This window comes from Postia placenta (assembly GCF_002117355.1).
Source record: "Postia placenta MAD-698-R-SB12 unplaced genomic scaffold POSPLAscaffold_18, whole genome shotgun sequence".
NCBI lineage: Eukaryota > Fungi > Basidiomycota > Agaricomycetes > Polyporales > Adustoporiaceae > Rhodonia > Rhodonia placenta.
Window position 1 is genome coordinate 509,814 of NW_020169849.1, and position 27,536 is coordinate 537,349.

A 27,536-nucleotide genomic window follows, 5' to 3' on the forward strand; every position below is an offset into this window, starting at 1 on the left:
GTCTGGAGGGAGATCTCCTCGAGTTTGACTGGACTCGGCGACAGTTTGGGGAAGGCGGGAGGTAGGGGAGACAGGGCGAGAGTGCCGCGAGGCAGATCGAGATGCGAGGGTGCTTCGGGGTCCGAGCGGGTGTTGCGCTCGTCGGATCGCTTTGTAGCGAGGGTAATCCTCCTCGATCGATCGGGGTGTCCGATTTGGGCACGGTTGCTGCTCGCAACGATAGAGGACTGTCTCAGGGCCGTCTGGGATGTAGACGTCGATGAGGTCCTGGGAGTCGAATGCGTGGATCTGGCCTTGGCAGGCAGCCACGTTGGATGGGGGGGAGGACGGGGAGGTGCGCGTACTACAATGGCCGTGCTATGCTAGCTTACGCTACGGCGCCCAAGAAGACACTAGGGTTCGCAGTTCACGTGGGGCCCAGTACTGCTTTTGACTATTATGCAGCAGGAACCTAGTCCACGCGTCCGTGAGGACAAGTACCGCCCACTGAAGTGCAGGTACTGAAGAGTTCGTTCCCTTAGTGTTGGCGATGTATGTAGGGCTATCTACGTATCGTATGTATCGTAGAGTATCGTAAGGGTGCGCACCACCCGACCTGTGGGAAAGGAAAGTGAATATAGGGTGTCCTGAGGGGACGCCGGCAGCTTGGGGAGTTTCGACCTAATGTCGCGACTTGAGGTCAAGCGACTGAGGAAAACTTGAATGCTGGGGGCGTCCGACTAAGTCTCACCGAAGCGATGGTGAGCTATGCTCAAACCTAAGGCTAGGGACAAGAGGTCGAAACTGAGGTCCCTAGGGCAGCAGAGGCCGGTTTATATACAGGGGAGGTTAAGGGCAGGCTGTGCGTGTTGGTCCGTGCGCAGCTGGTCTGTGCGCAGCATGCCGACGCGGCCCCGGGGGCCGGTGAGTCAGAGCGGCTGTGTCAGCGGAGCCCGAGCTGTGCCGTGCGCTGCCGCCCCATCTAATCTAATCATACAGTAGATAGTGATGCGTCCATATCGGGCAAGTAGTACAGAGGTCGCGGGTTCGAGCCCGCGAAAAGGAAAAATTAAAAAACGGCTAGACGCCGTACCAACTCGTGACACGGCTCGTAGCTTCAACCAGAGAGATTGTTGTGCAGAGTGAGTACTTCAGTGCACCACTAGAATGACGAGTTGCTCACTGGATCTAGGTGGGGCTTTGAAGCCTGATGTGGTCGGGCCTGGCTCATACCGAGCCATATCAAGCCCAGCCCAAGCTGTATAAGGCCAGGCCAAGCCACCGAAGGCTGGGTAGGGCTTTGTGTCCGAGCTAGGCCCTGAATGATATAAATTTGTTCAGCAAACCACTGCCTTTTTCACTCCACCATCTCGCGCCATGTCGCATGCATCACCAACCGGTTCTGCAGCTGCGCTGCATGACCAGTCTACCCCTCCTATACATCCTTCAGTTCTTGCTGAGACTGTTGCTCGTCTTAAACGTCAGCTAGCTGAACTGAGTTCAGAAAATGCATTTCTCAAAGAAGCTGATGCGGACCCTGTTGTAATGCCTTTGTGAGTAATTTATACCATTTGATTGTTTTCTGTCAATCACAACTGGTTACTTAGATCCGAGTCGCATGCCCACATGGGACGCGCTTTCCGACGTGTTGTGTCACTCTACGACAATCCGGCAGACCTCTTTGCTGAACACGATCGACGCATGGAAGCGGAAGACTTATCTGACAGCAATGAGGGCAGTGGCCGCTGTCTGCAGCATAGGTTCGTTCATTAATATGAATATGTCTACAGTGATAAAAGATGTGTGTTGTAGTGCCGACAACGAGCGCACCTATAGAGCATATCACGCAATGGTGTACCATCTCCCTCTGGTGATGAAATCCTTCAATCCCGACTCTGGATCTGCATTGCCAGTCCGTCAGATTGGGGCGTTATATAAACAGGTGTGCCAGCAGTGCATTATTGTATGGTGCTGGCTTATAGTATAGCTATATCCAAAAGTTGCGGAAGGGAGCTGATGCAGCACGCGGCGATGACATCTCTAACTTAAATAAGAACTTCATAACTTGGCTTCAGCACCTTTCCCCGGGATTGCCAGCAGTTACTGCGCTTGTACAATATCCAGGCTTGAAGACGATCCGTGGCTTCAATAACGATGCAACAGCACGTCTACTGATTCCAGTTGAATGGAGCTGGGACGACGAGGAGTGCGTTTGGTCGCACATGTTGAACTCGTAATTACTTTTGACCTTTTACATCTAGAACACGTACCGGAATCAAGGATGGTAACCCGAGGTTTTACATTGGACCGCACCACTTGCCTGCTTTCCTTTTTGCGCATTTAAAGAGTAATCCAGATGACCGAGAGGAGGGTATCTTCCGGAGTTCTATTCTGATTTCGGTAGGTCTCTGATTCATTGCTTGACGTGCACTAAACTGTTCTGCAGGCATGTAGATCAATTTTGACATCCCCCAGGTCTGCCGAAGCTGTCGAAGATGCTGACAATCCTGAATCTGGACGCGCAGAAGGTGGTGAGCCACCGTGCAAGAAGCGAAAGAAGAGAGCTCCTACCAAACGCAGTACAGTCGCGCAAATCATTGGTTTGAAGCACATTACAGGGCGCGTTATTGCCTATATTTGTGTGCTGGTATGTTCCATCCTCCACGTCGATAGCACATTACAGGGCGCGTTATTGCCTATATTTGTGTGCTGGTATGTTCCATCCTCCACGTCGATTATCATCTCGTAGCTCATCATTTCATACTAGTTACATTTCACACTGAGTGATTTCGATTCGTGGAGCAATGACCTCGACGGGTTTGACTACCGCACCTTTTACAACAGTATAGTCGACTGGTTTGAGGCTGCCCCGGGTCCTTTGTCAGCTCAGCGCAACACAGAATTGCTCCAGTGGTGGGACGAGTAAGTCTTGCTCTCTGCGGCCTGAGTGTCTTGCTGATGCCTCAATGAGGCAAATATTTCAGACAACACCAGCACTAGAACCAGGTGCGGCTGCTAGCACGTCAGGAGCTCAGCTTCTGGCTCAACGTCTACAGAAGGAGCAGACGGCTGCTTCGGGCGGGAATCTGTAGATTGCCACACCTGTATTGTTGCGAGAAAATATACGTGATTTGTGATATTTCTGTACTGAGGACCCAGGGGACCGCGATCCGAGCCTATCCGCGCAATTACTTGTTGCCATACCCAGCGGATTGTGACAAAACCATAGATGGGAATACAATAGACACAATACTGCGATTCGTGCGCAAGGTAGCATTGGATTACAACCCGATATAAGAGACGTAATCTCGACCTAGATGTACAGATGGCATAATTTTGCCGTAGCCTGACAAGCTCATACCGTATGATGCAAGAAATATGACACCTTGCCAATAACCGTCAGTATTGCACCTATTGCAATGGATTGGGATATTGCCAAAGCAGACTCGCCTCGATAATCGTATATCTCTCATGTACAATTATGGCGCTTGATTACATTGATTGTGTCGTCATGTAATAGATTTCAAGATGGATCTGGTTTTGCTGATGCGCTTGCGCGACCTCCAAGGCTCCTCAATCCCCATTTGCTATGGGCTCTATAAAGGCAATGTCACCGGCGGCGAAGGTCAACGTGAAATTGGAGTCAGCTGCCTTGTACTCGAGTACTGCGGCATACCGACATCGTTCTCGAAAATGAACAAAGCGTTTCGGTACGATAATAATTGACAGTTGAGACACTATTAACAGCAAGCTAACGAACGTCTTCGTCGTTCATCGTAGGATGCAACTGGTAAAGATCGTGGAGGCGATTCATGCGAAAGAAGTTGTACATGGGGACATTTCAGCTAGAAATATCCTCGTGAAAACGGTTGAGGGTATAGCGCAACCCGCCATCATAGATTTTGAGAGATCCATCCTGCGCCATAAATGCCCTGCTCAACCTCAGCATGCAATTCAGTTTGGTCCAGAACCTGAGGGCCCCCCCGATAACATCAACCCTTGCTCTGAACTATACAACACTGCGAGGCTCACCAGTGCATGGGTATCTCGTGAGTGCGATGTCTATTCATATTTTCACCGAACCCTAACCACAGGGGTGGGAGTTAGCAACCTTCAAATATCGGCACAAGTATGTGCCTATCAGTTATGCAGAGAATCGCAACGCAAAGGGCTTAGTACTGGATCATGGGCCGCACCACTCGGTCTCGGATGATATAGACGGGAAAGAGCATGCCAAAGCGATTCGTGTAGCAGAAGAGGCGATTGAGATGTACTGGAAGAGACAGGAGAAGCAGAAGGCGCGTGACAACTACCCCATGTGATGAACTTAGCCACCATGTTCTAACGTTGTAGAAACGATATCCTCCCATGTAGTACGCTACTTCCTACCAGTGATCCTTTTTGAGAATCGTACTTCTTTCGTTCAGGGTCCGCGGATGGTACACCCGTCATTCCATGTGGCTGTACGTCCCTGGATAGTTTGCTCCCCGACGAATCTGCCTGCTGATTTGATGCGAATTCGGCGGACAATTTCAATGGGTATGCAGGGGCTCCCCGCCACAAATGGTCTCAACTTCCGCCATGCATTCCGACAGCACACATTGTCTTGACATCCTTTCTGTGAGCCTCTCAGTCGAGCTTGGCCCATCCCTACAAGCACAAGTGCATGTAAGAGACGGCGACAGTCTGAGATAGGGTCCCCCTGGCATATAGGCATGTGCCCATGAGAAGACGAATGGGATAAGAACCCTCACCATCATGTCCTTGAGAGCGTGCGAAGCTCTGATCCGCCAGCTTTCTCAACTAAATTTAAGACCGATGTCAGAACACGACACCTCACACCTCGGTATTGTCAGGATGGTAGAAACGAATGAATGCAGAGCTACATCAGCTTAGTTGAAATATGTGACAGGAAGTCCGTCCACAATCTCCTCCTCATGGCCGTCCTCCCGTTTCTTCAACTGAACGAACCCATACCCCCTCACCCTGCCTTGCCGCCAGCTTTTCATAGTGGGTGCTCGGTCATCGCTGCAGCGACGCTTCACTCCAGCCCTCTGGAGTACAGGGCTATCGAGGCGCGGGACCAGCTTCACGTCGTCATGCGGCATCGCGAAGTAGAAGATGCCGAGACGAGTGAGGCCGCGCTGGTCCGGCGGAGGCTGCACAACGCGGTGGATCGTGCATTTGTAGAATCCCCCCGAGAGGAAGTCCATCGCGTCGCCAGAGTTGACCACCTGCAATGTCACGACGTGACTTCTAGCCGAGAATCGAGCCACGAGGTGCGCCGTACCAGAGCATTGTCAATGTGCTTGACCCATCGCCATTTCCCGTCTGAACAGAGAATCTGCAGAGCGGAGATCGGCTGGCTCCAGAGAATGGTGACGCTGCCGAGATCTGCGCCTGGTCGTCAGAGTCTATCTGTCGACAGAGCAATTGTGGCGTACCTGTATGGCCCTTCAGCCACACATTTTTGGTCTTCTCCTCGTCCTCCTCAGTTCTAGGATAGCTGCTGTATATTAGATGTCTGAAGGGACAATTTGGGTCGAATGTGAACTTACTATCTCGTGAAGCGCACTGCGAGGTAGATCCGAAAACGTGAGGCTGTGCTACTAAATCAATACTGTTTTCAGTCTTACCATATGATTCACCCAAGACATCGAATTTGTGCTGGTCGACGAAGGTTTCCTCAGGAAGTTCCAGTCCGATGGCTAGCAGGCTGCGCGTATGTAGTCAATTATATTCCGTGCTGCCAACTGGATCGCCATACTTACCGCAAGATATTGTGGAGCACCTCAAAGTGATTGAACTTGATGAAAGACTCGATCTCGGGCATAAGCGGTTGAAGGGCCTTCGGGTGCTTCTTCCTGGCGATGTCGTGATTGACTGCCATCCATGTCGCTCGGTGAGGATCGGCTACGTGTATGAGTTACGATACTCACTATTGTAGTGCTCCAGCTGGTCGAGGACGCCATTGTCAATGTGCTGTCAGAGCCCAAAGCTTAGTGCCTGTGTTCTTTCTAGCTTTCTATTGCAGATCGCCGCCATACCAAAACAGAGCGCATCTTGTATCCTTGGTAAGAGCCTGCGCCCTTCATGTCCGCAGCGTACAGCCGCTTCTCCTCATCTGGGACAGAGTTGAAAGGCACATCGGCAATATCAAAGATACGTTCATTCTACAGTATGCACGAGGTCATCATTGCGTTGCTAACGTTCGCGTGCACGACGCACCTCGTGCTGAGTCAAGCCATGGTTGATGATATAGAAGAAGCCCTGGACAGAGAGCGCGTCGCGGACCTCGAGGGCTAGCTCAGCACGACCCTCTGGAGTATGCACTTTGGCGAAGTCAATTATGGCTAGGTCCGCATATTCCACTTGAGGCAGAACACCACGTCAGCGAGCGCAACGTAACCCGTCTACAGCACTTACAGTTCTCCTTCGTAGGAGGAGGGGCAACATGTCGCGGAACTTGGGGGACGGTGAGGCTAGGCATGCGAAACTCCGGTTGAACGTATCTGAGTAGCCTTGTCCACTTGCCGGTGCTTTCCAACAAGTTGACCGGACAGGCATCTGGTTCATCGCAGAGTATTTGTACTCGCACGCGACGAATCTAACTGAGACGGTCTAAGTTTCGGTGTCTGAGAGATAGGAAAAGAAGCAGAACACGCACGTCAGGTACCCCTACCGATATGTGAGATCGCAATGACCTAGATCCTAAGAGTACTGTTTGCTATGGAGTGAGTTTGCTTCGTAGCATCACTTCGTATCAGCAAGTTTCTGAGATAGAACCACCTGGCTGCAACGTTGGATAGTGCTGACACGCACAGAGATTTCAGGCATGTCGGCACAGATTGAACGCGGATGCCCGCCCTCCGCATTCCAGGAGCTAACAACAGCACCCAAGATGTCATCGCAGGCGTTATCAACTCATGCGACAATGCATGTACTTTCGTCAGAGCACCCATCCACTCTGCACCACATGAGCTCTCACATTCCTATCGATTAGCGGGGCAACGACAAAAACGCCACTGCACGTTCTGCACGACAACTTCGGTAACAAAGAGTGTCGCAGGAAACGTCTGCTATCGCCTGCATGTACCGAAGTACACGAGATCATATACTACCTTCAAAAATGACATCATCGACTTTCTCTGGCACTAGTGATTCTGACACATTGGCAGGGAACTTCTCGGACTCGCTGGACTCAGTCATAGTTGACCTGTATAAGAGTTTTGATGAGCCCGACAGCGATTGTGCTTGCGTTGAATAGCAGAGATCAACATACTGTATAGTCGAGACCGATGTTCGGCGGACATGAAAGCTAGTTATGGGACTTGATGACGTGTCCCCGCTGGCCTGTATGTCCGTTGCATTCAGAGGTGGGCGACGAGCATTGAGACTACGACGAGATCCGAGATCAGCGGTTGACATTTACTTCGGCACTTTCGAACGCACGTGGCTAAGGCCGTATTGATGTTCACTGGGGCGTTCACACAAAACATGAGCACTATTGGACAGGAGAAGCATTGGCCGGTAACGTACATGTCCCAGCAAAGCAGTACACCCCATCCATGGCTTGTGTACCGTTCGGTTTGTACTATACGGTGTTCTCGTCATTGATTACTCGAGTTTCGTGGATCCAGAACGTACCGTGACGATGACAAGGAGCTGGACGAGACTTGCATCTCTTGAGTAAGTTACGAGCCCTTATTTCGGCTAGTGACTTACAATATCAGTATTGCGCGACCGATTACGAACGCGATCACACGAGATATTAAGTTTTCCGTCCTAGACAATTCGTGCCGCAGGGAATGAACAAACAGGCGTGATTGATTGTTGAGGTGGCTCACGCTTTGTGCCCGGTTCTGGAGCGATGAAGGATGACGCACAGAGACAACGTAATGAATGCATCCACTGCTAGTGCAGAGTAGCCTTGTATACGGCCAGAAACCTGATGTGACATTTAGGTATCCGCACAAGGCATAATGTTCGAACTCGCACCTCTACTCGGGCTATTGCAGATATGTCAGTGCTACTAGTGAATCTACCGACGAGAGGTTTTAGCTTCAAGTCTACGAATCTCAAGATGCCTCTGAGCGACTCACATGTCGTATGCAGCAACTGCCATAGATCCGCAAGTGAACAACAAAGTGATGGACTGACTTCCATTGCACGTACCGCAGCCGCAAACTGAAGCATACGAGTGTGAATATGCGATACATTCGCATAGAGCTCACATACCAATAGAGAGTATTGTCAGGGAAGCCTTGCAGCAAACCTCAGCTTGAGTATGTATCCGCGAATGTAAAAACATACCCCAACGGTAACTAAAGGCCTCTGAAAATTTCTCGCCTTCGTGACTTAGAGGGTATCAATAAGCAGTAGAGAACGTCTGTCATGTTGAAGACTAACGGGCCCATATATTGTAAATGTAGAGCCTGTGTGCAAGCAGTAAGCTTATATTCAGTAAATAGAAGATGCAATGCACCCTTGCACAGCAAACGTTGTCACCGACTAAGGCAGGTTTAGATGGGCAGCAGAACAGCCAAAGATTGGCATGGCTCACCGACAGAATAAAATGGACCTATAGAAGCGAGACATTTAGTGTTGGAATTGCTTTCATGATCAAACAAGCAAATCTAAGCACCGTATACGATCTGTAATGCCGACAGACGAGCTGAAGCGTTAGTGGTGGGTCAGAGAAAATATACTTGAACAATAGTCTTACGTCGGAAGCATAAGAAGTGTGGCGTCAAAGGAGTGATTGCGAACAAACCAGTGCCATAGTAGCTATAGCCTTGTGAGTAAAGTCTTGTTTATGTAATCTATAACCTACCTGGGTATGGATGAAGACTTTGACTGTGTCAAAAAGCCTAATTTCCATGAATCAGTGCCTCGGAGTGCTAAGAGACAGCGCTGAGATACCATAGACTTATGACCTGATATCGACTATCAGATGAGCTGAATGTGCAGGTCAATTGAAGTATAACGCGCCAGTGTCTTTAGCCCAATACTATCCCGGGTGAAGCTATGCAAATAGAACATGGTCTGTCCAACAGTTCCGCCATAAAATCTGCACGTAAAATGAATCGTTAGTATGAATCGCCATCTGTAGATGGTATACGTACATGAAGCAGAGAAGCATTCCGACCCATGTCGACGTGAAGGCGACGCTGGGAGTAAGGAAGAGCGTAGCCATGCCGAAGTGTCCGAGGTCGAGAGGCCTCACTGCAGGCGAACGATCCTTTATAATAATTGCCTGTAGATAAAACTGTCGACTTGCTGCGTCGTTGTTGACTCGGGTGCATTCTACAGACGGGCCCCGGTGGCCTCGATACGGAACAGGATGCCCATGCTCCTTTGATCAAGCTGCGAGCCTCTGCAGATGAAGAGCTGTGGAGTGTACTGATGCTGATCGGTAGGAATGTTGTGTGCATGATGGCGAGAAGAATATGGAGAAGTAATGATTGATTGAGACGGCATTGTGTCGCGTTCAATGTTCTCTCACATCTATTTTGAGGCGAGACGAGCGCATCAGCTTCGCCTCCGGGAAGGTGGGAAATAACGCGGAGAATGTTGCGAGAGAAGCATATCTGTGACGCACGTGAGGTCTCAAGTATCTGAGTCATAGCCAGATACTAGCTCTTGGCAAAAGGCAGGAGCACGGCATGCACGACTGTGGCTTGATTGCACGTCTATGGATGGTGGTGAAGGCCATCTAGCTACCGATGCGGTGCTGGAGTTTTCATACGGGTCCCGCACAGTGAGAGCAGATTCAAAACACCGAGCGCACATATACGAAAGCGACGTACGAATTCTGGAGGGCCTGGGCAAAGGAAGATAAAGGAGATGTTAAATGGCACTCTCATCCCGGAATGCCGGTTCACAGTGAGCGAGGAAAGAATGGATGTGGCTTGGATATTGACTCAATGGTCTCCTGTCATTATATATTATTCAAAGCACGCTCGCAGTGAATGACCCTGCCCAAAGTCTGGGGCAGGCGACGTCCAAGACCAATAGACGGATTTGAAATATATTCCAAGACTCATTCCCTGCATCTCGAGAACAGCTGTAACAAGCTGCTCGCAGTTACCACGCCGTCAGTCGAGGTCTGCAGCCATCGGGAGCCGGGGAGAGATTCGCACCACTGTCAAAGTAAATGTCTCGGATTGTCAAACAGACTCACGACAGATCTTGTACCGGCTCTGCATGGTTTTAGGAATGAAGACAGTACTTAGAAATGACTTGGGTCTGTCTATCTGATACTCAAGCTTCAAGTTACACATAGATGAATGAAGCAAGCATTCCTCGACGGATAGCAAAACGTGGATAACTTACAAGTAATTATCTTCGAGCGCGGGCCGAGTCGGCAAGTCAGGCGTATAGCCAAATACCTCACAACATCGCGCTCGACGCGTACGCGACGGTCCTACCTCAAGGCCTCAACTAGGCTACTCAGGCGACGTATAAAACACGAGATAATTGACCTCTTTAGATCGGAGGTCCCGTGCGTCAGAATCCTCCTTGACGGTCGGCTTGCCGCTTCCCTCAGCCAGACTCTTTCTACTAGCACTACTACTGGACGATGCAACAGTGATTTTCTCTTTTTTTCTCAGCCACGCTTGCTCGTTGGGGTCGGAGCTGGCCTTGACTTTGTCAACCCCCATAAATGTAATCGGCTCGCCCAATTGACGCTAGCCGCGTGAGCACCCATTTGCTGACGTCGCTCCACCGTCCAGATGAAGTTGGTGACGGCGACAAACGCTCGAGCGTTGTGATCGCAAAGCGGCCACCTACCCACGCACCGTGATGGAGGTCACCTTGGTAGCTCATAGACGTTGAATCGTCCAAGGACCGGTAACTCAAGCACAACAAGACGTTACCAAGGCATAGTGCACCCTCCACGGAAGGAGCATGGACCCTCGCATCGGGGAGTATCGCCGTTGCGTCAGCACCGACGTACTCGTGCTTTAAGAGATTGGGCAAGGCTCAAGTACGCTCCTTCGAGTCAAACTGTCCCCGAAATTAGGTGTCGGCCTTACCAACTTTCCGTAAACCCGACAATTTAGACCATGAGATGTACCGCACCGCTTCTTCGGGTGGCGCGTATGATGGTTTCGTTAAGTAATCGATCTTTTCACAGGCTTCACATTTCACCTCACAGATTGGTGGGCTGTTCTAACAGTGTTCACGAATGCGGGTTCGCGCAAGTTCTCCAGCTCTGCTTCGAGCAATATCTCTTTGAGGAGGTCACCGTCATTCGCGTACTCAATAAGGCATAATATTCGACCCCTCGCCCATCACCACTGACCCAGACAAATCAGCTCGTACATCTGCTGATGCGCAAACGGTTCGAGTTGTGACTTTGAGAGAGTGAGGAAGAAGCCATACTTGAAGCTTGAGATATGGTCGAAAACGAGAGCCAATATCTCACCTGGTAGGTTTAGACGACCGAGTACCTCGGTGCCCATCGTACGGACAAATGCTTTGTGCTGTGAGTCTACAAGCATATAAGAGAGGTAGTAAGGCGGAGACTTTAGAAAGTTGACTAACCTTGCCTAGCATTAGATGTGGCGAGGGTCGAGGGAGTGGCATTGCAATCAAATTGACGAAGGTCTCGAAGTCCACGTAAAGGAATTCGTCGAGCTTCCTCCAGCGTTCAGAAATCTCCCGCTCGTCGAGGTTCAATCTGTTAGTGAGGGTGTCAGAATCAAAAGGCGGGAACGATATTTTGCAATGTACAACTGCCGGCATTGATTTATCTCGAGGGCTTGTGGTGTTCGGGTGTGTACGGCTATCGTGCTTGCATATCGCTGGCGTCGAATATGCTGAGTGTGTACTCGACAGTTGACGGGACTATTATGCTACATGCGCCTGACTGGGAGGAATATGCAAGGGATCGAGGCAAATTGGTATCAGCCACACATTTGCATTGTGGCGCAAGCGCGTCTGAGTCACTCATTGGGTCTCATTTCCGCACCCACGCCGCGTGCAATGGAGATTGGATTGATCTGTCCAAAAGACCAATCCCTGCATGCGGTGTCTTACCATAGATAAACACAGCTGTGGACGAGATGTACCGAGCAAGCACTGGATCATGACCGATGGGAATAAATGGGAATATCAATTGCAACTGTCAGCTTGACACTGAACACCGTGGTCCACACAACACTGGCATCATATAGCATCACAGCGCCCGCGATTCGTGGAGCCTCAGGATCAAGTCCTCCTATCATTGCCAAGCGGTCGCGGCTGAGCACGCAGGCTCCACCCTCGTGCCAAACTCGTCAACGTCACTGGGTAGGCCGTTCCTCATGTATTTTTATAATTCGAGGATTCTTCTAGACCAACTACGAAACCATCGACATAATGACGTAGATTAAGATAGATGCGAGCACAATGGTCGCCGCGACTACGTGGAGTCCGAAATCGTCCCAGAAGCTGTTCACTGTGAATGCGTCTTTGAGCGGAGGGTTGAGAGAGACGGTAACGCTATGCCTCTCGCCAGGAACGAGGTCAGCTGTGGTGATCGTCAACGTCTGCCGAGCCTCGTCGTAGCGGTAGCGGTCCTCTGGCTTGAGGCCCTGCACGACAATTTTCCGGCTGTGCGCCAGAAGCGACGGCAAGAAGATCTGTGTATCTTTGCTCGTGAGAGCTGGGTGGCTGGCCAATGGCGGACTCGCAACGCTCGCTTCTGCAGGGGGTGCGGAGTCTACCCCGGGAATGACCCACTCGAACGTGAACTGGCCGGTGTTCATTTCGTAGTCGAAGCGCACTGGGATGCCAGCAGTCTTGGCGGGGTATGGGCGCACAAACGCGCGCACAATGCGGGCACCGTTGTCCAGAGTTGGAGATGTCTGCGCGAGATCCAACCAGTCGCCCGTGAGGGCGCGGCGCCTGCTGAACCAAGAGAAGTTCTCGCCGTTCCAGTCGTCGCCGATGTGGTCCTCGTTGTCCGGATTGTAATTCCAAAGGCTGGACACGAAGTCAGCTTTACTAGCGGAGGGCAGTGTTAGACAGTCTCACGTGAAGCCAACGAGAGACTTGTCAAGGGCAGTCAGCATGGCATCCATCATGCGCGTTTGCCATATCCAACTGTCCGTCTGGAACGCCTCGCCCTTACTGTGCAGATGTAAGTATTAGTGAATGGAGGACGAGGGCGGGAGAACCAACTTCATGTCCATGGGGATACCACACTCCCCTATGACTACAGGCCTTTCGCCCAAGGAACGATAGCCGGCTTCTACGATGTTCCGGATTTGAAGGGAGAAGTTTTCCCGAGCGCCTTGATGGCCCCAGTATAACGCTTTCAAGATGAACATGCCCTAATGCGGACAATGAGGATGTATCGCACGGGCGTGATTCGCAGGCACTCACTCGGGAGAGGCCCTGAACGTTTGCTGTGAAGTCTCCGAATGCCTTGGTGAACAGCGCGTTGAGATCATACCTGGCAGAGCGCGTTATTGTTTGCAAATCACGAAAAGGCACCAGTCCTACCAATGTGGCGCGTACACTACGTTAGGCGGCTGCCGCTCGGGTGTCCAAGAGGAAGGGCAGAACTGGACGGCGGGCGATGAGTGGGCACCTACGCCATGCAGTGAACAAGACATACCTCGTTAGGTATCGGCTCTACAAGCACAAGCTTGTCTGGACTCGACACGCTACGCACACGCTCCGCCCACCTCTGCACGAACGGGTAAAAGAAATCGGTGTACCAGTCGATCTACATCGCCGGTAATGGTCATCTGATGAGCGTGTGTCAGGAATCCACATTACCCTGCCTCGCACGTACCGTCTTCCCCGTCATCGGGTGCTTCTTGAAGTAGCTCTCGCGGAGCACAACACCCTCGTTTTTCTTCAAATCCCACCCCCACACACCGTGCATCTCCCACAGACAGCGCCCGCCCGTGGGCCCGTCCTGGCGCCAGGCCTTCTGGCGTGCGGTGTTCAGCACTGCCTTGCCTGTGAGCCGCGTCGGCATCGGGAAGGTGCGCGTCCAGAAGCCGACTTCCGTAGGATAGCCCGCGCCGAGCGTGAACGACTGGAAAGCGGTCGCTGCAGGGGAGCACATGCACGAAAATGAGACGCATCCGCACTGCGTGGGCGGAGGCACTTACGGACATGCCCGAGGTGCAGGTCGGTGTTGTAGTCAAACTGGTGCATCGACTGCAGCTCCGCGTAGCCTCGATGCGGCTCGTTCATGATCTGCACGCCCGTCAGCCAAGCTCGGCGCTCCCCGCACGATAATGTGCCCTCACGGTCTCACCTCGAACCCTAGGACGCCCTCCAGGTCGCCGACCGTTTTCGCGACGACCTCCCACATGTCCAGGAACGCCGTCTGCAGGAACGTCTGTATCGACACGTCCGCGCCGCGCGCGTCCCGCACCCGCAGCTTCGGCGCGAACGCGTCGCCCGCCCAGAAGCACGTCCTGCATGCGCGCGTTCAGCTTCTCTCGCACGGGTGCACACACGCGGGGCGCCCACCACTCACGCCATCGTCGCCGCCGAGAGCTTCTGGTACCCGCACGGCCACAGCCCGCGCTCGTCCTCCGTGTGCCCGCCGCCGCGCACCCCGCGCAGCCACGCGGCCCCCGGCTCCTCGAGCCCGTGCAGGTCGAAGCCGACCGCCTCGAGCGTCCATGCGGGCGCGCCGGAGCCACCTGTGTAGCGCGACCAGACGTCCTGGTGCAGCGCGACGAAGGCCGTGAGGCCGAACTGCGGGAGGAGCGAGAGGATGCTGCGCAGGTAGGCGAGGTACTCGGTGTCGTATATACCCCTGGGGTGCGCAGACCAGGTCAGCACGCCTCAATACGGATTGCAGAAGCGGGAGACGACGCACGGGCCGGCGTGTTCTACGGCCTCCCAAGTCACCAGGAATCTGACTGAGAAGATGTAAGGCAGCTCTGTCGTAAAATGACTGGACGAATCGTACTAAACGTCAGACCCCATCTACGCAATCTTGCAAAGTGCTCGTGCGCTTCCTCCAGTGGGAACGGCCGGCCGACGAAAGTCACGTCGGCGTGGTTGGCAGGGAATGTGTCATGGTCGTGGTTTGTAGGCCTGCATTTGTACGGTGTCAGCAGCTCACTCGCAATGTATGTTCCGAGGCGCAGCACAAGGCATAGCATGAGGTGGTGCAAAGGTATTAGCCTGGATCGAACTTGTAGTCTTGTTCAGGGCCCGGCTCGGGCCCAAAGCCCTACTTTGGGCCGCACTTTTGGCCACCGGGTCTGGCTTGCTAGTCAATCCAGGCCTGCACACTAGGCTCTGTGGCCTCTTGAAGGTCTTTCGAGGACTTGTGTTGGGCTATATGCGCCTCAGCTAAGCAGGGCCCGGCCGGCTTGGGCTTCAAAGCCCGGGTGTGGACATCACTAGATCGAAGTCAAGCACGTACGTTTTGCAGTTCCCCGCCAAATTCACTCCTCTCAAGTTGCACACCCTTCCGTACGCGTCTACAAAGTGGCGTCCATGGGTATACAGCCTGCCGCCCGTTCCGGCGGCCGACCAGTCATGTGCGAATGAAGGCGCAGCCTTCGGTGCTGGGGGTCGCGCTGCGGGCGATTGGGGTTGTGCAAGCTAAGTTGGGTCTGCATGATGAAATATTCCCGCGGAATAAGGAGCGCAGAGCGTACCGCACGGTCTACTTCAGCCCTTGGGGTCTCCACATTAGACTTGTCCACAAGCAGCTCGCTCTCTGTGAGACGGCTGGCCGCCAAGTCCTGCGAAGCGTCTTGATCCTGCCGCACAAAAATGAACGACGCGTCTGACGCCGTGCGCGAAATCATGTCAGTCGAATAAGCAGTCCGTGTGGGTATGTTTTCCAGGAGATTATGGAAGGATAGCGCAAGGATCAGCACAGTCGCAGCTGGCGGACTGAGCAGCGTCTACTGTCAAGCGCCCATAAATATACGGCATAGCTAAAATAGGTGATCGCCAACATTGGCCATTTGTGTGCCGAGTCTGTCTCAAAGTGATACGGTAACGGTGCCTTGTCTGAAGTGATTTGAAGATGGTCTCAAAGTAGGTATGCTGCACGGTATCGCCCCATAAACGGTTTCACAAGACACTTGATTCATATAGAATGAATGCAGCGTCGTACATCACACACCAACGAACAGTACAAATGACCGCACTCGCTAACAGACCTCGGGGCTCGCCTTGCTGACAGCGAATCACTTCTTAGTTTATGCTTTTGTGACCGGATATGCACGGCAAGGCATAGTGTTGTTGTTTTGTTCGCATTAGGAGTAGACTAGTAGCCCTGGCTATGCAGGAGAGACGGAGAAGGGAAAACACCGCCAAGTGAAATGTCATACAACCTGGGACCGCTCAGTGACCGTGCCGGTACTCAACCGAGATAGTACTCACCTTGGGAGCCAGACTGACAATCTTTCCCCAACCCTTCATTCGAAGATCCGCGCTCACAACCCCGCCGATACGTGTCCCCAGCATCTCGCGCTTGTTGTTCAGCAGGACCGCGGCGTTGTCATCGAAGCGAATAAATCGCCCGTCCGGTCTGCGCACCGTCTTCTTCGTGCGCACGATCACGGCGCGACGCACGTCTCCTCTGCGGACCTTGATGGCATTAGACCCGCTCTGTGCGGCGGAAATTGGGCGGGCACGCTTCACGACGCAGACGATCTCGTCGCCGACGCTGCCCCAGCCGTTATTGACCTTTTGCTTGAGGACATTGACGCACTCTACGAGCAGAGCTCCGGAGTTGTCGATGACCTAGCACATGGGCGTGAGCACGAGAGGGAATCGGTAATGAGAGAAGATAAGACGGACATTGAGAGTGCCCTTGAGGCCGATCATGGGAGCTCGTACAAAGCAATACAGTAGTAAGAAATCATTGAAAGCGGGCCTTGAAGCCAGCGGTAGTCGGAGTTTGAATGGGAGATTAGACTTGCGTATAGATCGATTATAGCACGCGCCGTATTTGGATCGTCATTCCGCTCGGCCATTGCACTCGGTCCCTGCATCGTCTGCCCCGTCCACCACCATGCCAGCATCCCGCCGCGGCAGCGGCAGCGTCACCCTGCCCACCGGGCAGACCCTCGCCTTCCACACCCGCTCCAGCGACGCCGACGACCTCCCCCATGCTACCAAGAAGTGCGTAGCTCATGCCTCTCGCGTTATGGGCTGACTGTGAATGCATGCGACCACAGGAGGATGGCGGATCACCTCCGCAAGTACGAGAGCCTGTACGTGTCCCCCGTCGATCAGTTGATGGAATGGAATCACTCACCCGGGCGCGTAGATTCACGCTAACCCCGCAGCGTATGCGGATGATCGTCGAGGCTTTCAAGGATTCTCTTGAGACAGGGCTCGCCAAGGCCGGGCAGGTCGTGGTAAGTACGCTCATCTCCCTCTATGTTGTCTGCGGTATATGCGCAACATTGTTCCAACAAGTAGCGGTCCTGGGCATCACCTCTTGTATGTCTGCGAGAAGCTCGATATCCAGATCGCTACGTCGCTTGGTGAGGCTTCTGGTAGCTATGTGTCTGCACAGACCACCAGTCGATCATTACCGCGCGTCTGCATACGCTCCTAAGTACTTGTAGTGGAAGGACCCTGGGCTATCAATCCTCAAATATGCCTCGTATATTTTGTCTTCATTCTTCTGGGCTGTTTGCATAATATACCGTGGATATCTTATGTACTACCTGCTGTTACTGGCTAAACTCCACGCCATCGACACTAGGGTCATGTAAATAATCCCAGGGGAGACATCGCAGCCGTGCTCCCGGTCATCTTTCCTCCTGTGTATGCACCTGCTACGACTATCTTGCTGACTGCCGTTTGACACAGCCCATGATACCCACCTACGTCTTCGGCTGGCCATCTGGCGAAGAGACCGGCAACTTCCTGGCGGTCGACCTGGGTCAGTCGCGAGTTCCCCCGTCCTGCTCACAGGAGTCTGTTCACACGGCCTTCCTCAGGCGGAACCAACCTCCGAGTATGCCTTGTTACGCTCGAGGGCGAGGGGAAATTCGAGATCACGCAGTCGAAATACCGACTGACCGAGGAGCAGAAGCAGGAGGAGGGCCAAGTACTGTTCGATTTCTGCGCCGAGTGCCTCAAGACGTTCGTCGACTCGCAAATTGAAAGTGGTGTGATCCGCAAGGACTGTCTCCTCCCTCTCGGTTTCACTGTATGTGTTGTTGGTTTCGCTTGGCGAAAAGTGGCTGAAAGAGCTTCATTTGTAGTTCTCCTATCCTTGCTTGTGAGTGCACATGTGCATGCGCAGCGGTTGCCTGCTGTGCTCAACGTGTATTCTTGTTCACAGACAAGACCGCATCGATCACGGTGAACTCATCCGTTGGACTAAGGGCTTCGGCGCGTCAAACACCGAGGGTCACGATGTCGTCGCCATGTTCCGCAAGAGCCTCGAGAAAAACGTGCGCCCTCGACGCACCCTCCCGCATCAGCCGCTGACCGATCGTGCAGAAAGTCCCTGCTGAGATTGTCGCGCTCACGTGCGATACGACCGGTACCCTGATCGCTTCTCACTATGTGAACCCCAGGACGCGTATCGCGTGCATCTTTGGTACCGGATGCAACGCGGCATACATGGAGCGCGCGGGTGACATCCCCAAGATCTCGCACCTCGGTATCGACGGCAATGCTGAAATGGCCATCAACTGCGAGTGGGTCCGTGCACTCTCGTGCAATGGGCAGGTCGACCGTTGAATGCTCACCCGGCGTCTTACTCACAGGGCGCATTCGATTCGTTCGAGCATGAGAACCTCCCACGGACGAAGTACGACCAGATCATCGACGAGACGTCGAACAAGCCTGGCGAACAGGCGTTCGAGGTGAGCTTTCGGATCCACTTCCTCGCTCCATATTCGCAGTTGACGATACTCTGCCTTCCGTCGAACGCCGCAGAAACTCATTTCCGGCCGCTATCTTGGGGAGATCCTGCGGCTGATCATCTGTGAGCTCATTGACGAGGGTGTGCTTTTCCTGGGGCAGAACACGTACAAGCTCGAGATCCCGTACTCGTTCGACACCGCGTTTCTGTCACTCATGGAGAGGTCAGCGGCCGTTCGTCGCTGCCTTTGGAATCCGCTGACACAGCGTTGCCCAGCGACCCGACGGACGAGCTGCTCATGATCATCGGCATCTTCACGCACTTCTTCGCGGTGGAGACGACGCTCGCCGAGCGCCAGTTCTTCCGCGCACTCGCGAAGCTCGTCGGCAAGCGTGCGGCGCGTCTCAGCGCGTGCGGCATTGCCGCAATCGTGAGCAAGATGGGATACCTGGACGAGGGCTGTGCGGTCGGCGCCGACGGCTCGCTGTATAATGTGGGTATCGACGTCGGCCTGCGGCGTCTGGATACTATGCTGACGTGGGTGTCCTCAGAAATACCCGGGTTTCGCAGAGAGGATCCATGAGGGCCTTCAGGACATCTTTGGAGAAAAGGGAAAGTGCGTAGCAGATGTGAAGCCTCGACGGGAGCCTGTCGTTGATGCCCCTGCCCAGGAACATTGTAACTTATCACGCAGAAGACGGAAGTGGAATCGGGGCTGCCATCATCGCAGGTTCGTCACAATCTACACACTTATCCTGCCGCGAGGTTCTCAGTTCGCCTCTCTAGCCATGACGAAGGCGCGCAAGGATGCCAACATCTACCCCAACTTGTAATATATATATGCACCGCAGCGACGCGGTTCAGAGTACCCTCGCGGAGGGGTCGTAGAGACGTCGGAAAGTAGCAAAACGCAAACATGTATTCATGTACTTGTGCCCCTTTCTCTGCCTCACTGCACCTGTAGCGTCCTTGTCTCAAGGAGCCTCTTCGATTTTCGTAGTAGTAATACCTGGTGTGTCCGAAATAGCATAGACAAGGACTCTTCTGAGGCAGTTGAATCAATTACCATATCAGTGGTTGTCATGGAGTACCTTCTCAGATTCATTATTCACGGCGCGTCTCATGTAGGGAGGTATTGCAACAACGTCTCCATCATGTAGAATGCCGGCTGCGGCTCGAGAAGTCGATAACACAACATCTCAGCTCAGGAACGCTCGATCTCCTTCTCCGGCCCGCCACACCTCGACCCCGCCCTCCCCTCCAACACAGACAACTCCACTCGCCCAGTCAACAGACAGAATCTTCTTCTCCATCTTGCTCTTCTCTTCGAACGTCTTGAAACTCGCTACCGCGCTCTTGACGCTGCGAAGGTCCCACAGGCGCACGATGCCGTCGTAGGCACCTGTGAGCAACTGGTGCTCGTGGGCACTCGTCACGATTCCTGTGCCCGACGAAGATGCGGGGGGCAGGGCGATGCAGGACGGCATCGCGGGGTGATTGAGAGTTGCAGTGGAGGGCGTGACAGCAGACGTAGAGGATGCGCGCAGGTCGTACTGTGAGACCGTGCGGTCCGTCGAGGCAGCGAGGGCGCTTGTGCCCAAGGGCGTGATGGCGAGATCGAGAAACGGCTTCGCGGAAGCGGTCTAACACCATGACTGGAGTTCACATTTGCAGAAGCGAGATGAGACGTGACTCACGATTGTATCCGTGCATACCCCGTTTTCGACGTCCCAGACGCGCACCGTCGAGTCAATGCCGCAACTGTACGCCTGCGCGCCCGCGCCCGCGGCGAATACCGCCTTCGATACCCGCGCGGTGTGCGACTTGAGCACCGCGAGAGGGGCCTTGCGTCGTGCACGAGGCGCGTCCTCCTCCACGCGCCGGCGCTTCTTGCGCTCGCCGTCCTCCGCAGGTACCTCGTCCGCACCGGGGATGGAGGTGTCCCAAAACCCGATGAGCGTGTCCCAAGAGGCGGTGAGGAGATGCGTTCCCGTAGCGTTTGCCTGCACCGAGGCAACTGGGGCGGTGTGTAGGTGAAGGGAAGCGAGTGTCTCGGTGCGCATTGCGTCGGTGTCATCAGAGGAGAGCGTAAGGGACATCAGACGCGCAGTGAGGTCGTGTGAGGCAGTAGCGATAAGGTGCGTAGAGGGAGTTGACGGTGTGGGGACGAGGCAGAGAGAGGCGATGGGCGCGCTGTGCGTGGATGCTGTGTGGAGCAGCTTTTGGGAGTAGTCAAACACACGGATGTGTCCGTCGTAGGAAGCAGTGAGAAAGTAGCTATGTACATGAGGTCAGCGGTGATGCCTCTTTACAATGTATCACTTGGTTCGTCTGTCATCCCAGGCCGCTTAGGACGTCCCCACTTAGAGGTGATTCCCATTCCAGCTTGTAAATGAGCAGAAATCTAATGCGGGAAATCGCATGGATGAAATAGACGAGGGGAGCTCCCTTCTACCAGACACCAACACATGCATGCCACACATCAATTTGAGAGTAGGACGTACCCCGATAATTGACATGACACGGACGATACCCAGTCTTCATGTGGTATTGTTGACATTTTCTGGGGTGGCATGACGGATTCAAAGTACTCGATTTCGAGTGTTTCTTCCTGAAATTATGTATGATATATTAGTACCTGTAACTATGTTCTAATCACAAAAGCGCGGAGTCCCCTCAGTTTATGAACGGTCCCATGTCCATGCAACCGAGAGCGACTCGTTCCGGGAATCTGAATATGCGGACCAAGAGGGGAAATCACCGGATTATGGACAATGGGATTACTGCCGTACTGTGCTTATGCCCGTTGTTACGGCTGTACCATGGGTGGATGACTACATGCGCGCGTGTAATGACCAGGGGAGCGCTCTCGGCACACGCACATATTCAAGATTTTCCATCGACTACAAGTGTGTAGTCATACTGGGGCTCATTGTAGCTAATACTGCCTCAACGTAGGTAAAGCAGAACAAGGAATATGACTCTTACCTCGCCTATCCCCTTTTCTGCGCACCATTCTGCGAGAGTCGTGCGCAGAATTTCTCCTCGTACTAGAAAATCAAACGGTACGGGCTTGGGCAGTGACAGAGCCTTGTTAACAAGCTGGGACAGTTGGTATCGCCTCCATGATGTCGGGATCATGAACCGTTGCGACGGTAAAGGATATGGTGTTTGCGTAGAAAAGACCACTGGGTGAGTAGTCTCGGACCCAGATGTTGACGCCATGGCTAGCCAAGATTGTCACTAGTCCCCAAGTGTGTTCTGGCGAATGTATCGAGACTTGGTTTTTGCGAGCTCTAGCAGACAGAATGAATAAAGCAAGAACGCGGGACTCGAAAACTTGACCATGTGTGATTATGTCACGCTCACAACGCGTAAGGTCACGCGTCGTGGGCGCGTCCTGTCACGCGCTCAATCACATGGCACGCTCTCCCAAGCACACTGGCCGGTGACCCGTTTACAATCAGACCTGACCGTGAGCCTCGGTGAGTAAATCCCGTCGCTTTCTCTCTCAAACCGTCACCATGTCTGAAATTGACCTTGCAAAGGCTGTTGGTCACCAATTTGACGACCAACAGGTCTGAGAACGTGCTGCATCCAACCAACATTGAACTAACAAGTAGACAGGTTTCGTGGAACCAGCGGGATCTCCTAATCTATGCCGTTGGCATCGGAGCCAAGGCGGATGACTACTCAATTGTGAACGGTACGTACGACTTTCAGTCTCCTGTACACGGTTCTGACTGCTCGCACCGTTAGAGCTCGGTTAGTGAGAGTGGTTCACCGTGCAGAGGACGATTGGCTTAATGGCATATAAGACAAATCATGGGCACCATTCCCGACATACCCGGTTGTACTCATGTTTAAAGGCATGTTCTGTCCACTCCAGCATGGAATTGGCTGCAATGACAGCCCCGCGTAGGCATAAACCAGGACACAGTCAACTTCCGGCAATTGATGAGCGGCGGCAAGAAGGTCTCTGGCTTACCCGCGTTTGACCCCAACCGTGTCGTAAGCCAAATAACTGATGTATCAGGTGTATGCTTCTCATGCAAATGACTAGGTGCATGGCTTCCAAAGCATCGAGATCTTGAGGCCGCTGCCCGCTGTCAGTGGGCCTGGATGGAAGCTCAAAAAGCGCATCGTTGGCGTGAACGAGAACAGTTCAGTTACAACTTATAAGCTGCGACTGTAATCTTGATCACGCTGACATCAACGCACCTCAGAGACCGGTATCGTTCTAGAAGATGAGCAAGTTCTCGTTGACAGTAACGGCACACCTTATGCCAAGCTCTACGTACGTCGTGTCTGCCTCGTGTCTACCTATCCTTACCGGTACGGTCTATGAATCGATACAGTCAGCGTCGTTCAACCTTGGTGCAAAGGGCACGGGTAACAGCTTTTCGAAGCGCATCGCCGGCGCGCCTCAAGCAAAACCGGTGCCCAAAGATCGCAAACCAGACTGGGTCGTCCAGGACAGAACGACGCCCGAGCAGGCGATCGTATATCGCCTGAGCGGCGACTACAACATGCTGCATATCGGTGAGTCCAGTCTCCCTGCATAGGTATATTCCGGCCTCACCTATTCGCTTGCAGACCCGAGCATCGGAAAAGCAGCTGGCTTCGGCGGCGTCATCCTGCATGGGTTATCGACGTTTGGCTTTGCCGCACGCGCGCTGGTATCCGCTGTGGGTGGGGGCGACCCTAACGCGTTGAGGTTCTTTGGTACTCGCTTCACGTCACCAGTAAAGCCGGGTGATGCGCTGGAAACGTCGGTGTGGGAGGTCGGTCCGGGCCCTGACGGTACGACGGAGGTTTCGTTCGCGACGAAGAACCTGACCAACGGGAAGGTGAGGGTGCATTCACTATACGGTCCGTGCGGGTGCACTGATGCGCGAGACAGGCGTGCCTCGGTGGCGGTATTGCATATGTCAAGAAGCAGGAGAAGGGAAGGTTATGAAGGCTTCATCAGCGTGCTCATGCTCAGAGGTTGCCTTGATGTTGTTGCATTTTCTGATACCAGCTCGGTGCTCTCCTGTCAAGGATTGCTCATGTATTACTCCTTCAACGGATCTGACATATGGAAGACTTGTGATTTCAGTGCGTCGGGTCGAGCGGTTTGCTCCAATAATACAAATGGTTTTGCTAGTCAGCGAGCGTCCCGGAGCGCTTGTACGTAATTCTTACTTCTTGCTTTTCCTACTGATGGAAGGCCCACGGGTCGCTATGCGATTCGGGGTCACGGCAGACGGCCGTCGGCTTTTGTACAGACTCTCAGAAAGGCTTGCGCAGCACAGCCGGTTGTCCCTCATCATCCAGTACTCTGCGCAACTAGAGTGTGGCACTATGCGTCACCGCTACTCATCCGAGGAAGCTACCGGCGAGGCGAGCCTTTGTCTAGTAACAGGCGAAATATCTGAGGTAGCAGCAGCTGCCCAGAGGCAGGTAGATTTACCCTTTGAACCGCTGCCGGCACCATGGGTAGAGGAGCGCGCTGCCCATCCTGCACTTCAGTTCGATGGTGGGTGCGCTCGAGTTGAAATGGAGCTTTCGATGGACCTCGCTGATCTCCTCATACTGATGTAGACGATATGAGCCTTACAGAACTTTTGAAGCGGAGCCCAAGTATTCCTCAAGCAGTACATGAACAAGGACGATCCTCATCTGTGCCAGGGACATCTCGTGCTCCCCTGGCTGGCGTAAGCTGCGCTCCTGATCCAGGACCCGATGTAGTCAGATATGCAGTTAGTACGTCACCTTACTGCGTGTCAATATTCGGGCTGGCAGGGATCACGACCCTACGAATCATTCTCATTCTCGTCTTTCTCAGTTCGTCCGACGGTCTCGCGTGACATTCAGAATGTGACCGCCAGGGGCCAACTCGGCCATTGTGATGGTATGTGCATACGCACGGTGCACGGCGAGTCTCCTAGTAGGCACACCTCTGACGCGCTCATGCCATGTTGTGGAACAGACGCTCGACAGAGATGCACATCCGGTGCAAACGTTAACTGGCGACCCCTGCTATCTACAATCCCTTCTTACGACACTGCGAGTAGCCACACGAGTCGTCCTAATCAATTCGCGTTCAACCGATTCGTTCAGGATCAGAGCGTGCAAAGGCCAATTTGGGCTGCCCCTGTCGCCATATCGCGTTATCCGCTTTCAATTAGAACTGATCAAAGTGCAATGACTGGGCTGGTGCTCGCGCAACCGCCGAGTGCATGCTCGCAAGCTCGAATCACTGATAACGTAGCTCGAGCAGGTCAACCCTCTTTGCCTATTTCCGGGCTGCCGACGTCATCACCTTCCTCTGACAGAGTCTTTGTGATGTGGAGAGACCCCCAATCGAAGGGCCCATCGAAGCAAAATGATATGAAGTTACTGCTGGAGCGTTGCTCTACGTTGGACTTTGATGCGCTCACGAAGCTCAAGAAAATGACGCGTGATCCTTATGGCCAAGACAAGATGGTGGCTAGGATTGCGTGCCTCGTAGATGAAGCCATGTTTTCAGCCCATTCGGAAGTATGCGGTGAGGGCGCTCCAGTCATCGAGCAAGAGGTTTTTTTAGGATGGCTGAGAGGGTGCCATGATCTCATGGTGTCGATGAAGGCAAGCCCCCCGTCTATATAGGGCTATCGTAAGGTCTAACTGCTTGTAAAGTGCTTAGCTGAGATTACTGAGTTGGTGCGGAAGCGAGGGGTAGGCAGGATCATCTACATTGTGACCTCCACCGTTCTCAAACGCTTCGCACACAACATCACACTCTACAAGAAGCAGGACTTGCCTGGTCTGCCGGTAATAATCAGCCCGGCCAATTTGGCCGAGGAGGCACGCGTGCTTACCAGTCAAGCTAGGCTGGCAGGATTACTGAGCGAGTATGACGACCTGCTGGCCCCTGCCATCGTGAGTTTCAAAAAGGAAAGCGAGCGCAGCAGAGGAAAGTATGAAGACCACCTTGAACAGGTCCTGGATGAGCTGGAAACCTGTCACGGAAGTGTGATCTGGGACATGGATACGCTGTCCATTTCCTTCCGGAAAGTGAGGGCAGCATTGAGAGAGTGGAGCAATGCTTCCATCGCATTGAATACTGGAAACATAGATTAATCTGCCAGCACCCTCGGTTTCATTTTGTAACAATCAACTGTTATCGAAAGTCCTCAGTGTCACTCAATCGTCTGCATGTGGGACCTTCTTGTGCCACTCTGGCAGCAGTAGGAGCCGGGATACCCATCTGATCTTTGTCCTTATGTCTTCTGATTAGTAGCTGTGTCACTGTATAATCTGAGGGCCGTAGGGTCTCATTGGGGATATCAGCTGCGGCAATGCTAGGTACGTCCTCTGAATATACGTTGCTCAAAGTGTCTTGACTGTGAACCTCAAAACACGCTAGCACATTGGCACTGGATGCCGGGGGACATGATGAATTGTTGGAATATCGAGACAAGATTCTTGACGTGCTATTGAACTCGATGCGTGAGCCGGCCTCGTGCGCTAATTAGCGCGACGCGGAACTTTTTCCATCCTAACAATTTATGCCGTATTATTGCTGTGCCTTGCCTTGTGTCGATGATGATGACTCCAAGGCCTGTTAGCCGTCCAAAATGAGTTTCACGGTGGTGTAAGCAAAACATCATTGTACGTACCATCGTTGGCATCTCCATTGAGCGGTGGGGCAGAGACGCTCCCGTGGAAGCGTCGACGCTACGCGGTGATGGGCTCCGTCTCACGATGAAGGAGGATACAAGTATTGAGGCAGGTTCTCCAGCCTCGTTTATATGATGGCGCACGTTCAGTCTATGAAGCCGTCAGATAAGGTCATAAATATGATACGCAAAACTTCTCACATAGCAAGAAATGCATTGAAGTATACTATTATTCGCCAGATCGAGGGCCCGCCCGGCATGACAGATAAGCAGTACGAAGTACGTTTGATTGATCACACTCACGGGAGCCATGCGAGAATGAAACAATCGCACCCGCATCCGTTCCCGTCTTGTAATTCAACATAAAAGTTCCTAACTGTATTGCTTGATCCACACTGCGCATATAACGGATGCAGGCATCTGGTCAGGAGAGAAACCTAGGCGACTAATATACAAAGTGCCGCACCAGAGAAGGATACCGCGATTTGCGGTGTATTTTGTCAGCCTGCCGAGGATACCTTCCGAGCGGCCAGTCGCATTCCTAAGAAGAGATCTAAAGTCGAACATTTAGATAATTCTATTGGGCAGTAAGCTGGGGCAGATGGAATGTAATAACGCACGGCTGCGAGGGCATCCGGGCGCTGCGGAAGATGACACAAAGCGAAACGGTGATGTGAAGATCCGTCAAGAGCGAGATGACATCGAGCGCAATCGTGAGTTTCTGGTACGAGTCCATCAAGCAACAGTTAGCTAAATAGGTCTGTGTGACAGCGCTTCAAAACATACATCGACGTTCTGGAGTGCGACTGTATCCTCGATACTCAGGTAATACATTGCAGCCGAAACACAGGCTGGGATGGAGTCAAATGCGCCGTATCATATACCTGGGAAGACATACCTAAGGATGTCGCGGACATCAACGCCTTAAGAATGTTGTAAGCGAGTGCATGTTTATGTCGAAAAACAAAGAGACTCACTGCGAAAATACACAGCACTTTACTCCACCATCTGAAAGGGAATACTTGACGATGTGAGACGTAGTGTGAACCGCAGCCCTTAAATATGACATGTGTGTGTGTGTGGGGGGGGGGGGGGGG

General features: G+C 53.0%; 11 protein-coding genes across 11 annotated transcripts in view; 4 read left to right on the forward strand and 7 right to left on the reverse strand.

Moving 5' to 3' along the window:
- Positions 1–545, reverse strand: POSPLADRAFT_1112531 (hypothetical protein; the record flags this gene model as incomplete). The annotated part of the gene is made up of 2 exons (XM_024483403.1): positions 1–343; positions 475–545. Coding segments are annotated over 2 exons (414 nt in total), but the record flags the coding sequence as incomplete, so codon positions are not given.
- A 1,569-nt stretch (positions 546–2,114) lies between these two features.
- POSPLADRAFT_1157164 (hypothetical protein) lies at positions 2,115–2,905 on the forward strand (the record flags this gene model as incomplete). The annotated part of the gene is made up of 4 exons (XM_024487137.1): positions 2,115–2,185; positions 2,241–2,383; positions 2,455–2,510; positions 2,747–2,905. Coding segments are annotated over 4 exons (429 nt in total), but the record flags the coding sequence as incomplete, so codon positions are not given.
- Positions 2,906–4,871: 1,966 nt separating this feature from the next.
- POSPLADRAFT_1157104 (hypothetical protein) lies at positions 4,872–6,586 on the reverse strand (the record flags this gene model as incomplete). The annotated part of the gene is made up of 10 exons (XM_024487132.1): positions 4,872–5,213; positions 5,270–5,379; positions 5,424–5,485; positions 5,538–5,553; positions 5,616–5,695; positions 5,751–5,892; positions 5,919–5,961; positions 6,027–6,152; positions 6,208–6,350; positions 6,406–6,586. Coding segments are annotated over 10 exons (1,245 nt in total), but the record flags the coding sequence as incomplete, so codon positions are not given.
- Positions 6,587–7,089: 503 nt separating this feature from the next.
- On the reverse strand, positions 7,090–9,175 carry POSPLADRAFT_1061671 (hypothetical protein; the record flags this gene model as incomplete). Its single annotated transcript, XM_024481413.1, has 12 exons — positions 7,090–7,195; positions 7,262–7,375; positions 7,432–7,456; positions 7,519–7,573; positions 7,627–7,654; positions 7,705–7,764; positions 7,827–7,927; positions 7,978–7,988; positions 8,082–8,097; positions 8,155–8,166; positions 9,034–9,049; positions 9,105–9,175. 12 exons carry the CDS (start codon positions 9,173–9,175, stop codon positions 7,090–7,092), a joined length of 615 nt encoding a protein of 204 aa, XP_024334254.1.
- Positions 9,176–12,326: 3,151 nt separating this feature from the next.
- On the reverse strand, positions 12,327–15,761 carry POSPLADRAFT_1185941 (glycoside hydrolase family 5 protein; the record flags this gene model as incomplete). The annotated part of the gene is made up of 14 exons (XM_024489190.1): positions 12,327–12,951; positions 13,003–13,098; positions 13,150–13,301; positions 13,354–13,423; positions 13,474–13,535; positions 13,589–13,699; positions 13,769–14,031; positions 14,094–14,181; positions 14,243–14,405; positions 14,468–14,752; positions 14,816–14,858; positions 14,909–15,036; positions 15,371–15,552; positions 15,609–15,761. The coding sequence occupies 14 exons, from the start codon at positions 15,759–15,761 to the stop codon at positions 12,327–12,329; spliced, it is 2,421 nt and encodes an 806-aa protein (XP_024334255.1).
- A 456-nt stretch (positions 15,762–16,217) lies between these two features.
- Positions 16,218–16,791, reverse strand: POSPLADRAFT_1050108 (hypothetical protein; the record flags this gene model as incomplete). Its single annotated transcript, XM_024479913.1, has 3 exons — positions 16,218–16,241; positions 16,345–16,707; positions 16,765–16,791. The coding sequence occupies 3 exons, from the start codon at positions 16,789–16,791 to the stop codon at positions 16,218–16,220; spliced, it is 414 nt and encodes a 137-aa protein (XP_024334256.1).
- A 187-nt stretch (positions 16,792–16,978) lies between these two features.
- POSPLADRAFT_1156850 (hypothetical protein) lies at positions 16,979–19,579 on the forward strand (the record flags this gene model as incomplete). Its single annotated transcript, XM_024487111.1, has 13 exons — positions 16,979–17,088; positions 17,145–17,180; positions 17,237–17,327; positions 17,788–17,860; positions 17,919–18,130; positions 18,186–18,202; positions 18,266–18,377; positions 18,427–18,630; positions 18,696–18,794; positions 18,868–19,016; positions 19,070–19,286; positions 19,345–19,409; positions 19,465–19,579. The coding sequence occupies 13 exons, from the start codon at positions 16,979–16,981 to the stop codon at positions 19,577–19,579; spliced, it is 1,500 nt and encodes a 499-aa protein (XP_024334257.1).
- A 413-nt stretch (positions 19,580–19,992) lies between these two features.
- On the reverse strand, positions 19,993–22,018 carry POSPLADRAFT_1157082 (hypothetical protein; the record flags this gene model as incomplete). Its single annotated transcript, XM_024487130.1, has 4 exons — positions 19,993–20,436; positions 20,491–21,070; positions 21,298–21,404; positions 21,782–22,018. The coding sequence occupies 4 exons, from the start codon at positions 22,016–22,018 to the stop codon at positions 19,993–19,995; spliced, it is 1,368 nt and encodes a 455-aa protein (XP_024334258.1).
- A 299-nt stretch (positions 22,019–22,317) lies between these two features.
- POSPLADRAFT_1185945 (hypothetical protein) lies at positions 22,318–23,867 on the forward strand (the record flags this gene model as incomplete). The annotated part of the gene is made up of 9 exons (XM_024489191.1): positions 22,318–22,371; positions 22,421–22,499; positions 22,612–22,671; positions 22,716–22,804; positions 22,857–22,956; positions 23,020–23,090; positions 23,152–23,335; positions 23,390–23,643; positions 23,697–23,867. 9 exons carry the CDS (start codon positions 22,318–22,320, stop codon positions 23,751–23,753), a joined length of 948 nt encoding a protein of 315 aa, XP_024334259.1. The 3' UTR covers positions 23,754–23,867.
- Positions 23,868–25,297: 1,430 nt separating this feature from the next.
- On the forward strand, positions 25,298–25,900 carry POSPLADRAFT_1050113 (hypothetical protein; the record flags this gene model as incomplete). The annotated part of the gene is made up of 4 exons (XM_024479914.1): positions 25,298–25,405; positions 25,457–25,495; positions 25,568–25,699; positions 25,760–25,900. The coding sequence occupies 4 exons, from the start codon at positions 25,298–25,300 to the stop codon at positions 25,898–25,900; spliced, it is 420 nt and encodes a 139-aa protein (XP_024334260.1).
- Positions 25,901–26,336: 436 nt separating this feature from the next.
- Positions 26,337–27,536, reverse strand: part of POSPLADRAFT_1157233 (hypothetical protein) — a gene marked incomplete at both ends in the record, with an annotated part of 2,812 nt that continues 1,612 nt past the window's right edge. Inside the window, 8 exons of the mRNA XM_024487148.1 lie at positions 26,337–26,381; positions 26,440–26,590; positions 26,641–26,665; positions 26,743–26,834; positions 26,906–26,980; positions 27,060–27,160; positions 27,226–27,290; positions 27,338–27,415. Coding sequence (XP_024334261.1) covers positions 26,337–26,381; positions 26,440–26,590; positions 26,641–26,665; positions 26,743–26,834; positions 26,906–26,980; positions 27,060–27,160; positions 27,226–27,290; positions 27,338–27,415 — 632 coding nt within the window. The remainder of the gene's footprint in view (positions 26,382–26,439; positions 26,591–26,640; positions 26,666–26,742; positions 26,835–26,905; positions 26,981–27,059; positions 27,161–27,225; positions 27,291–27,337; positions 27,416–27,536) is intronic.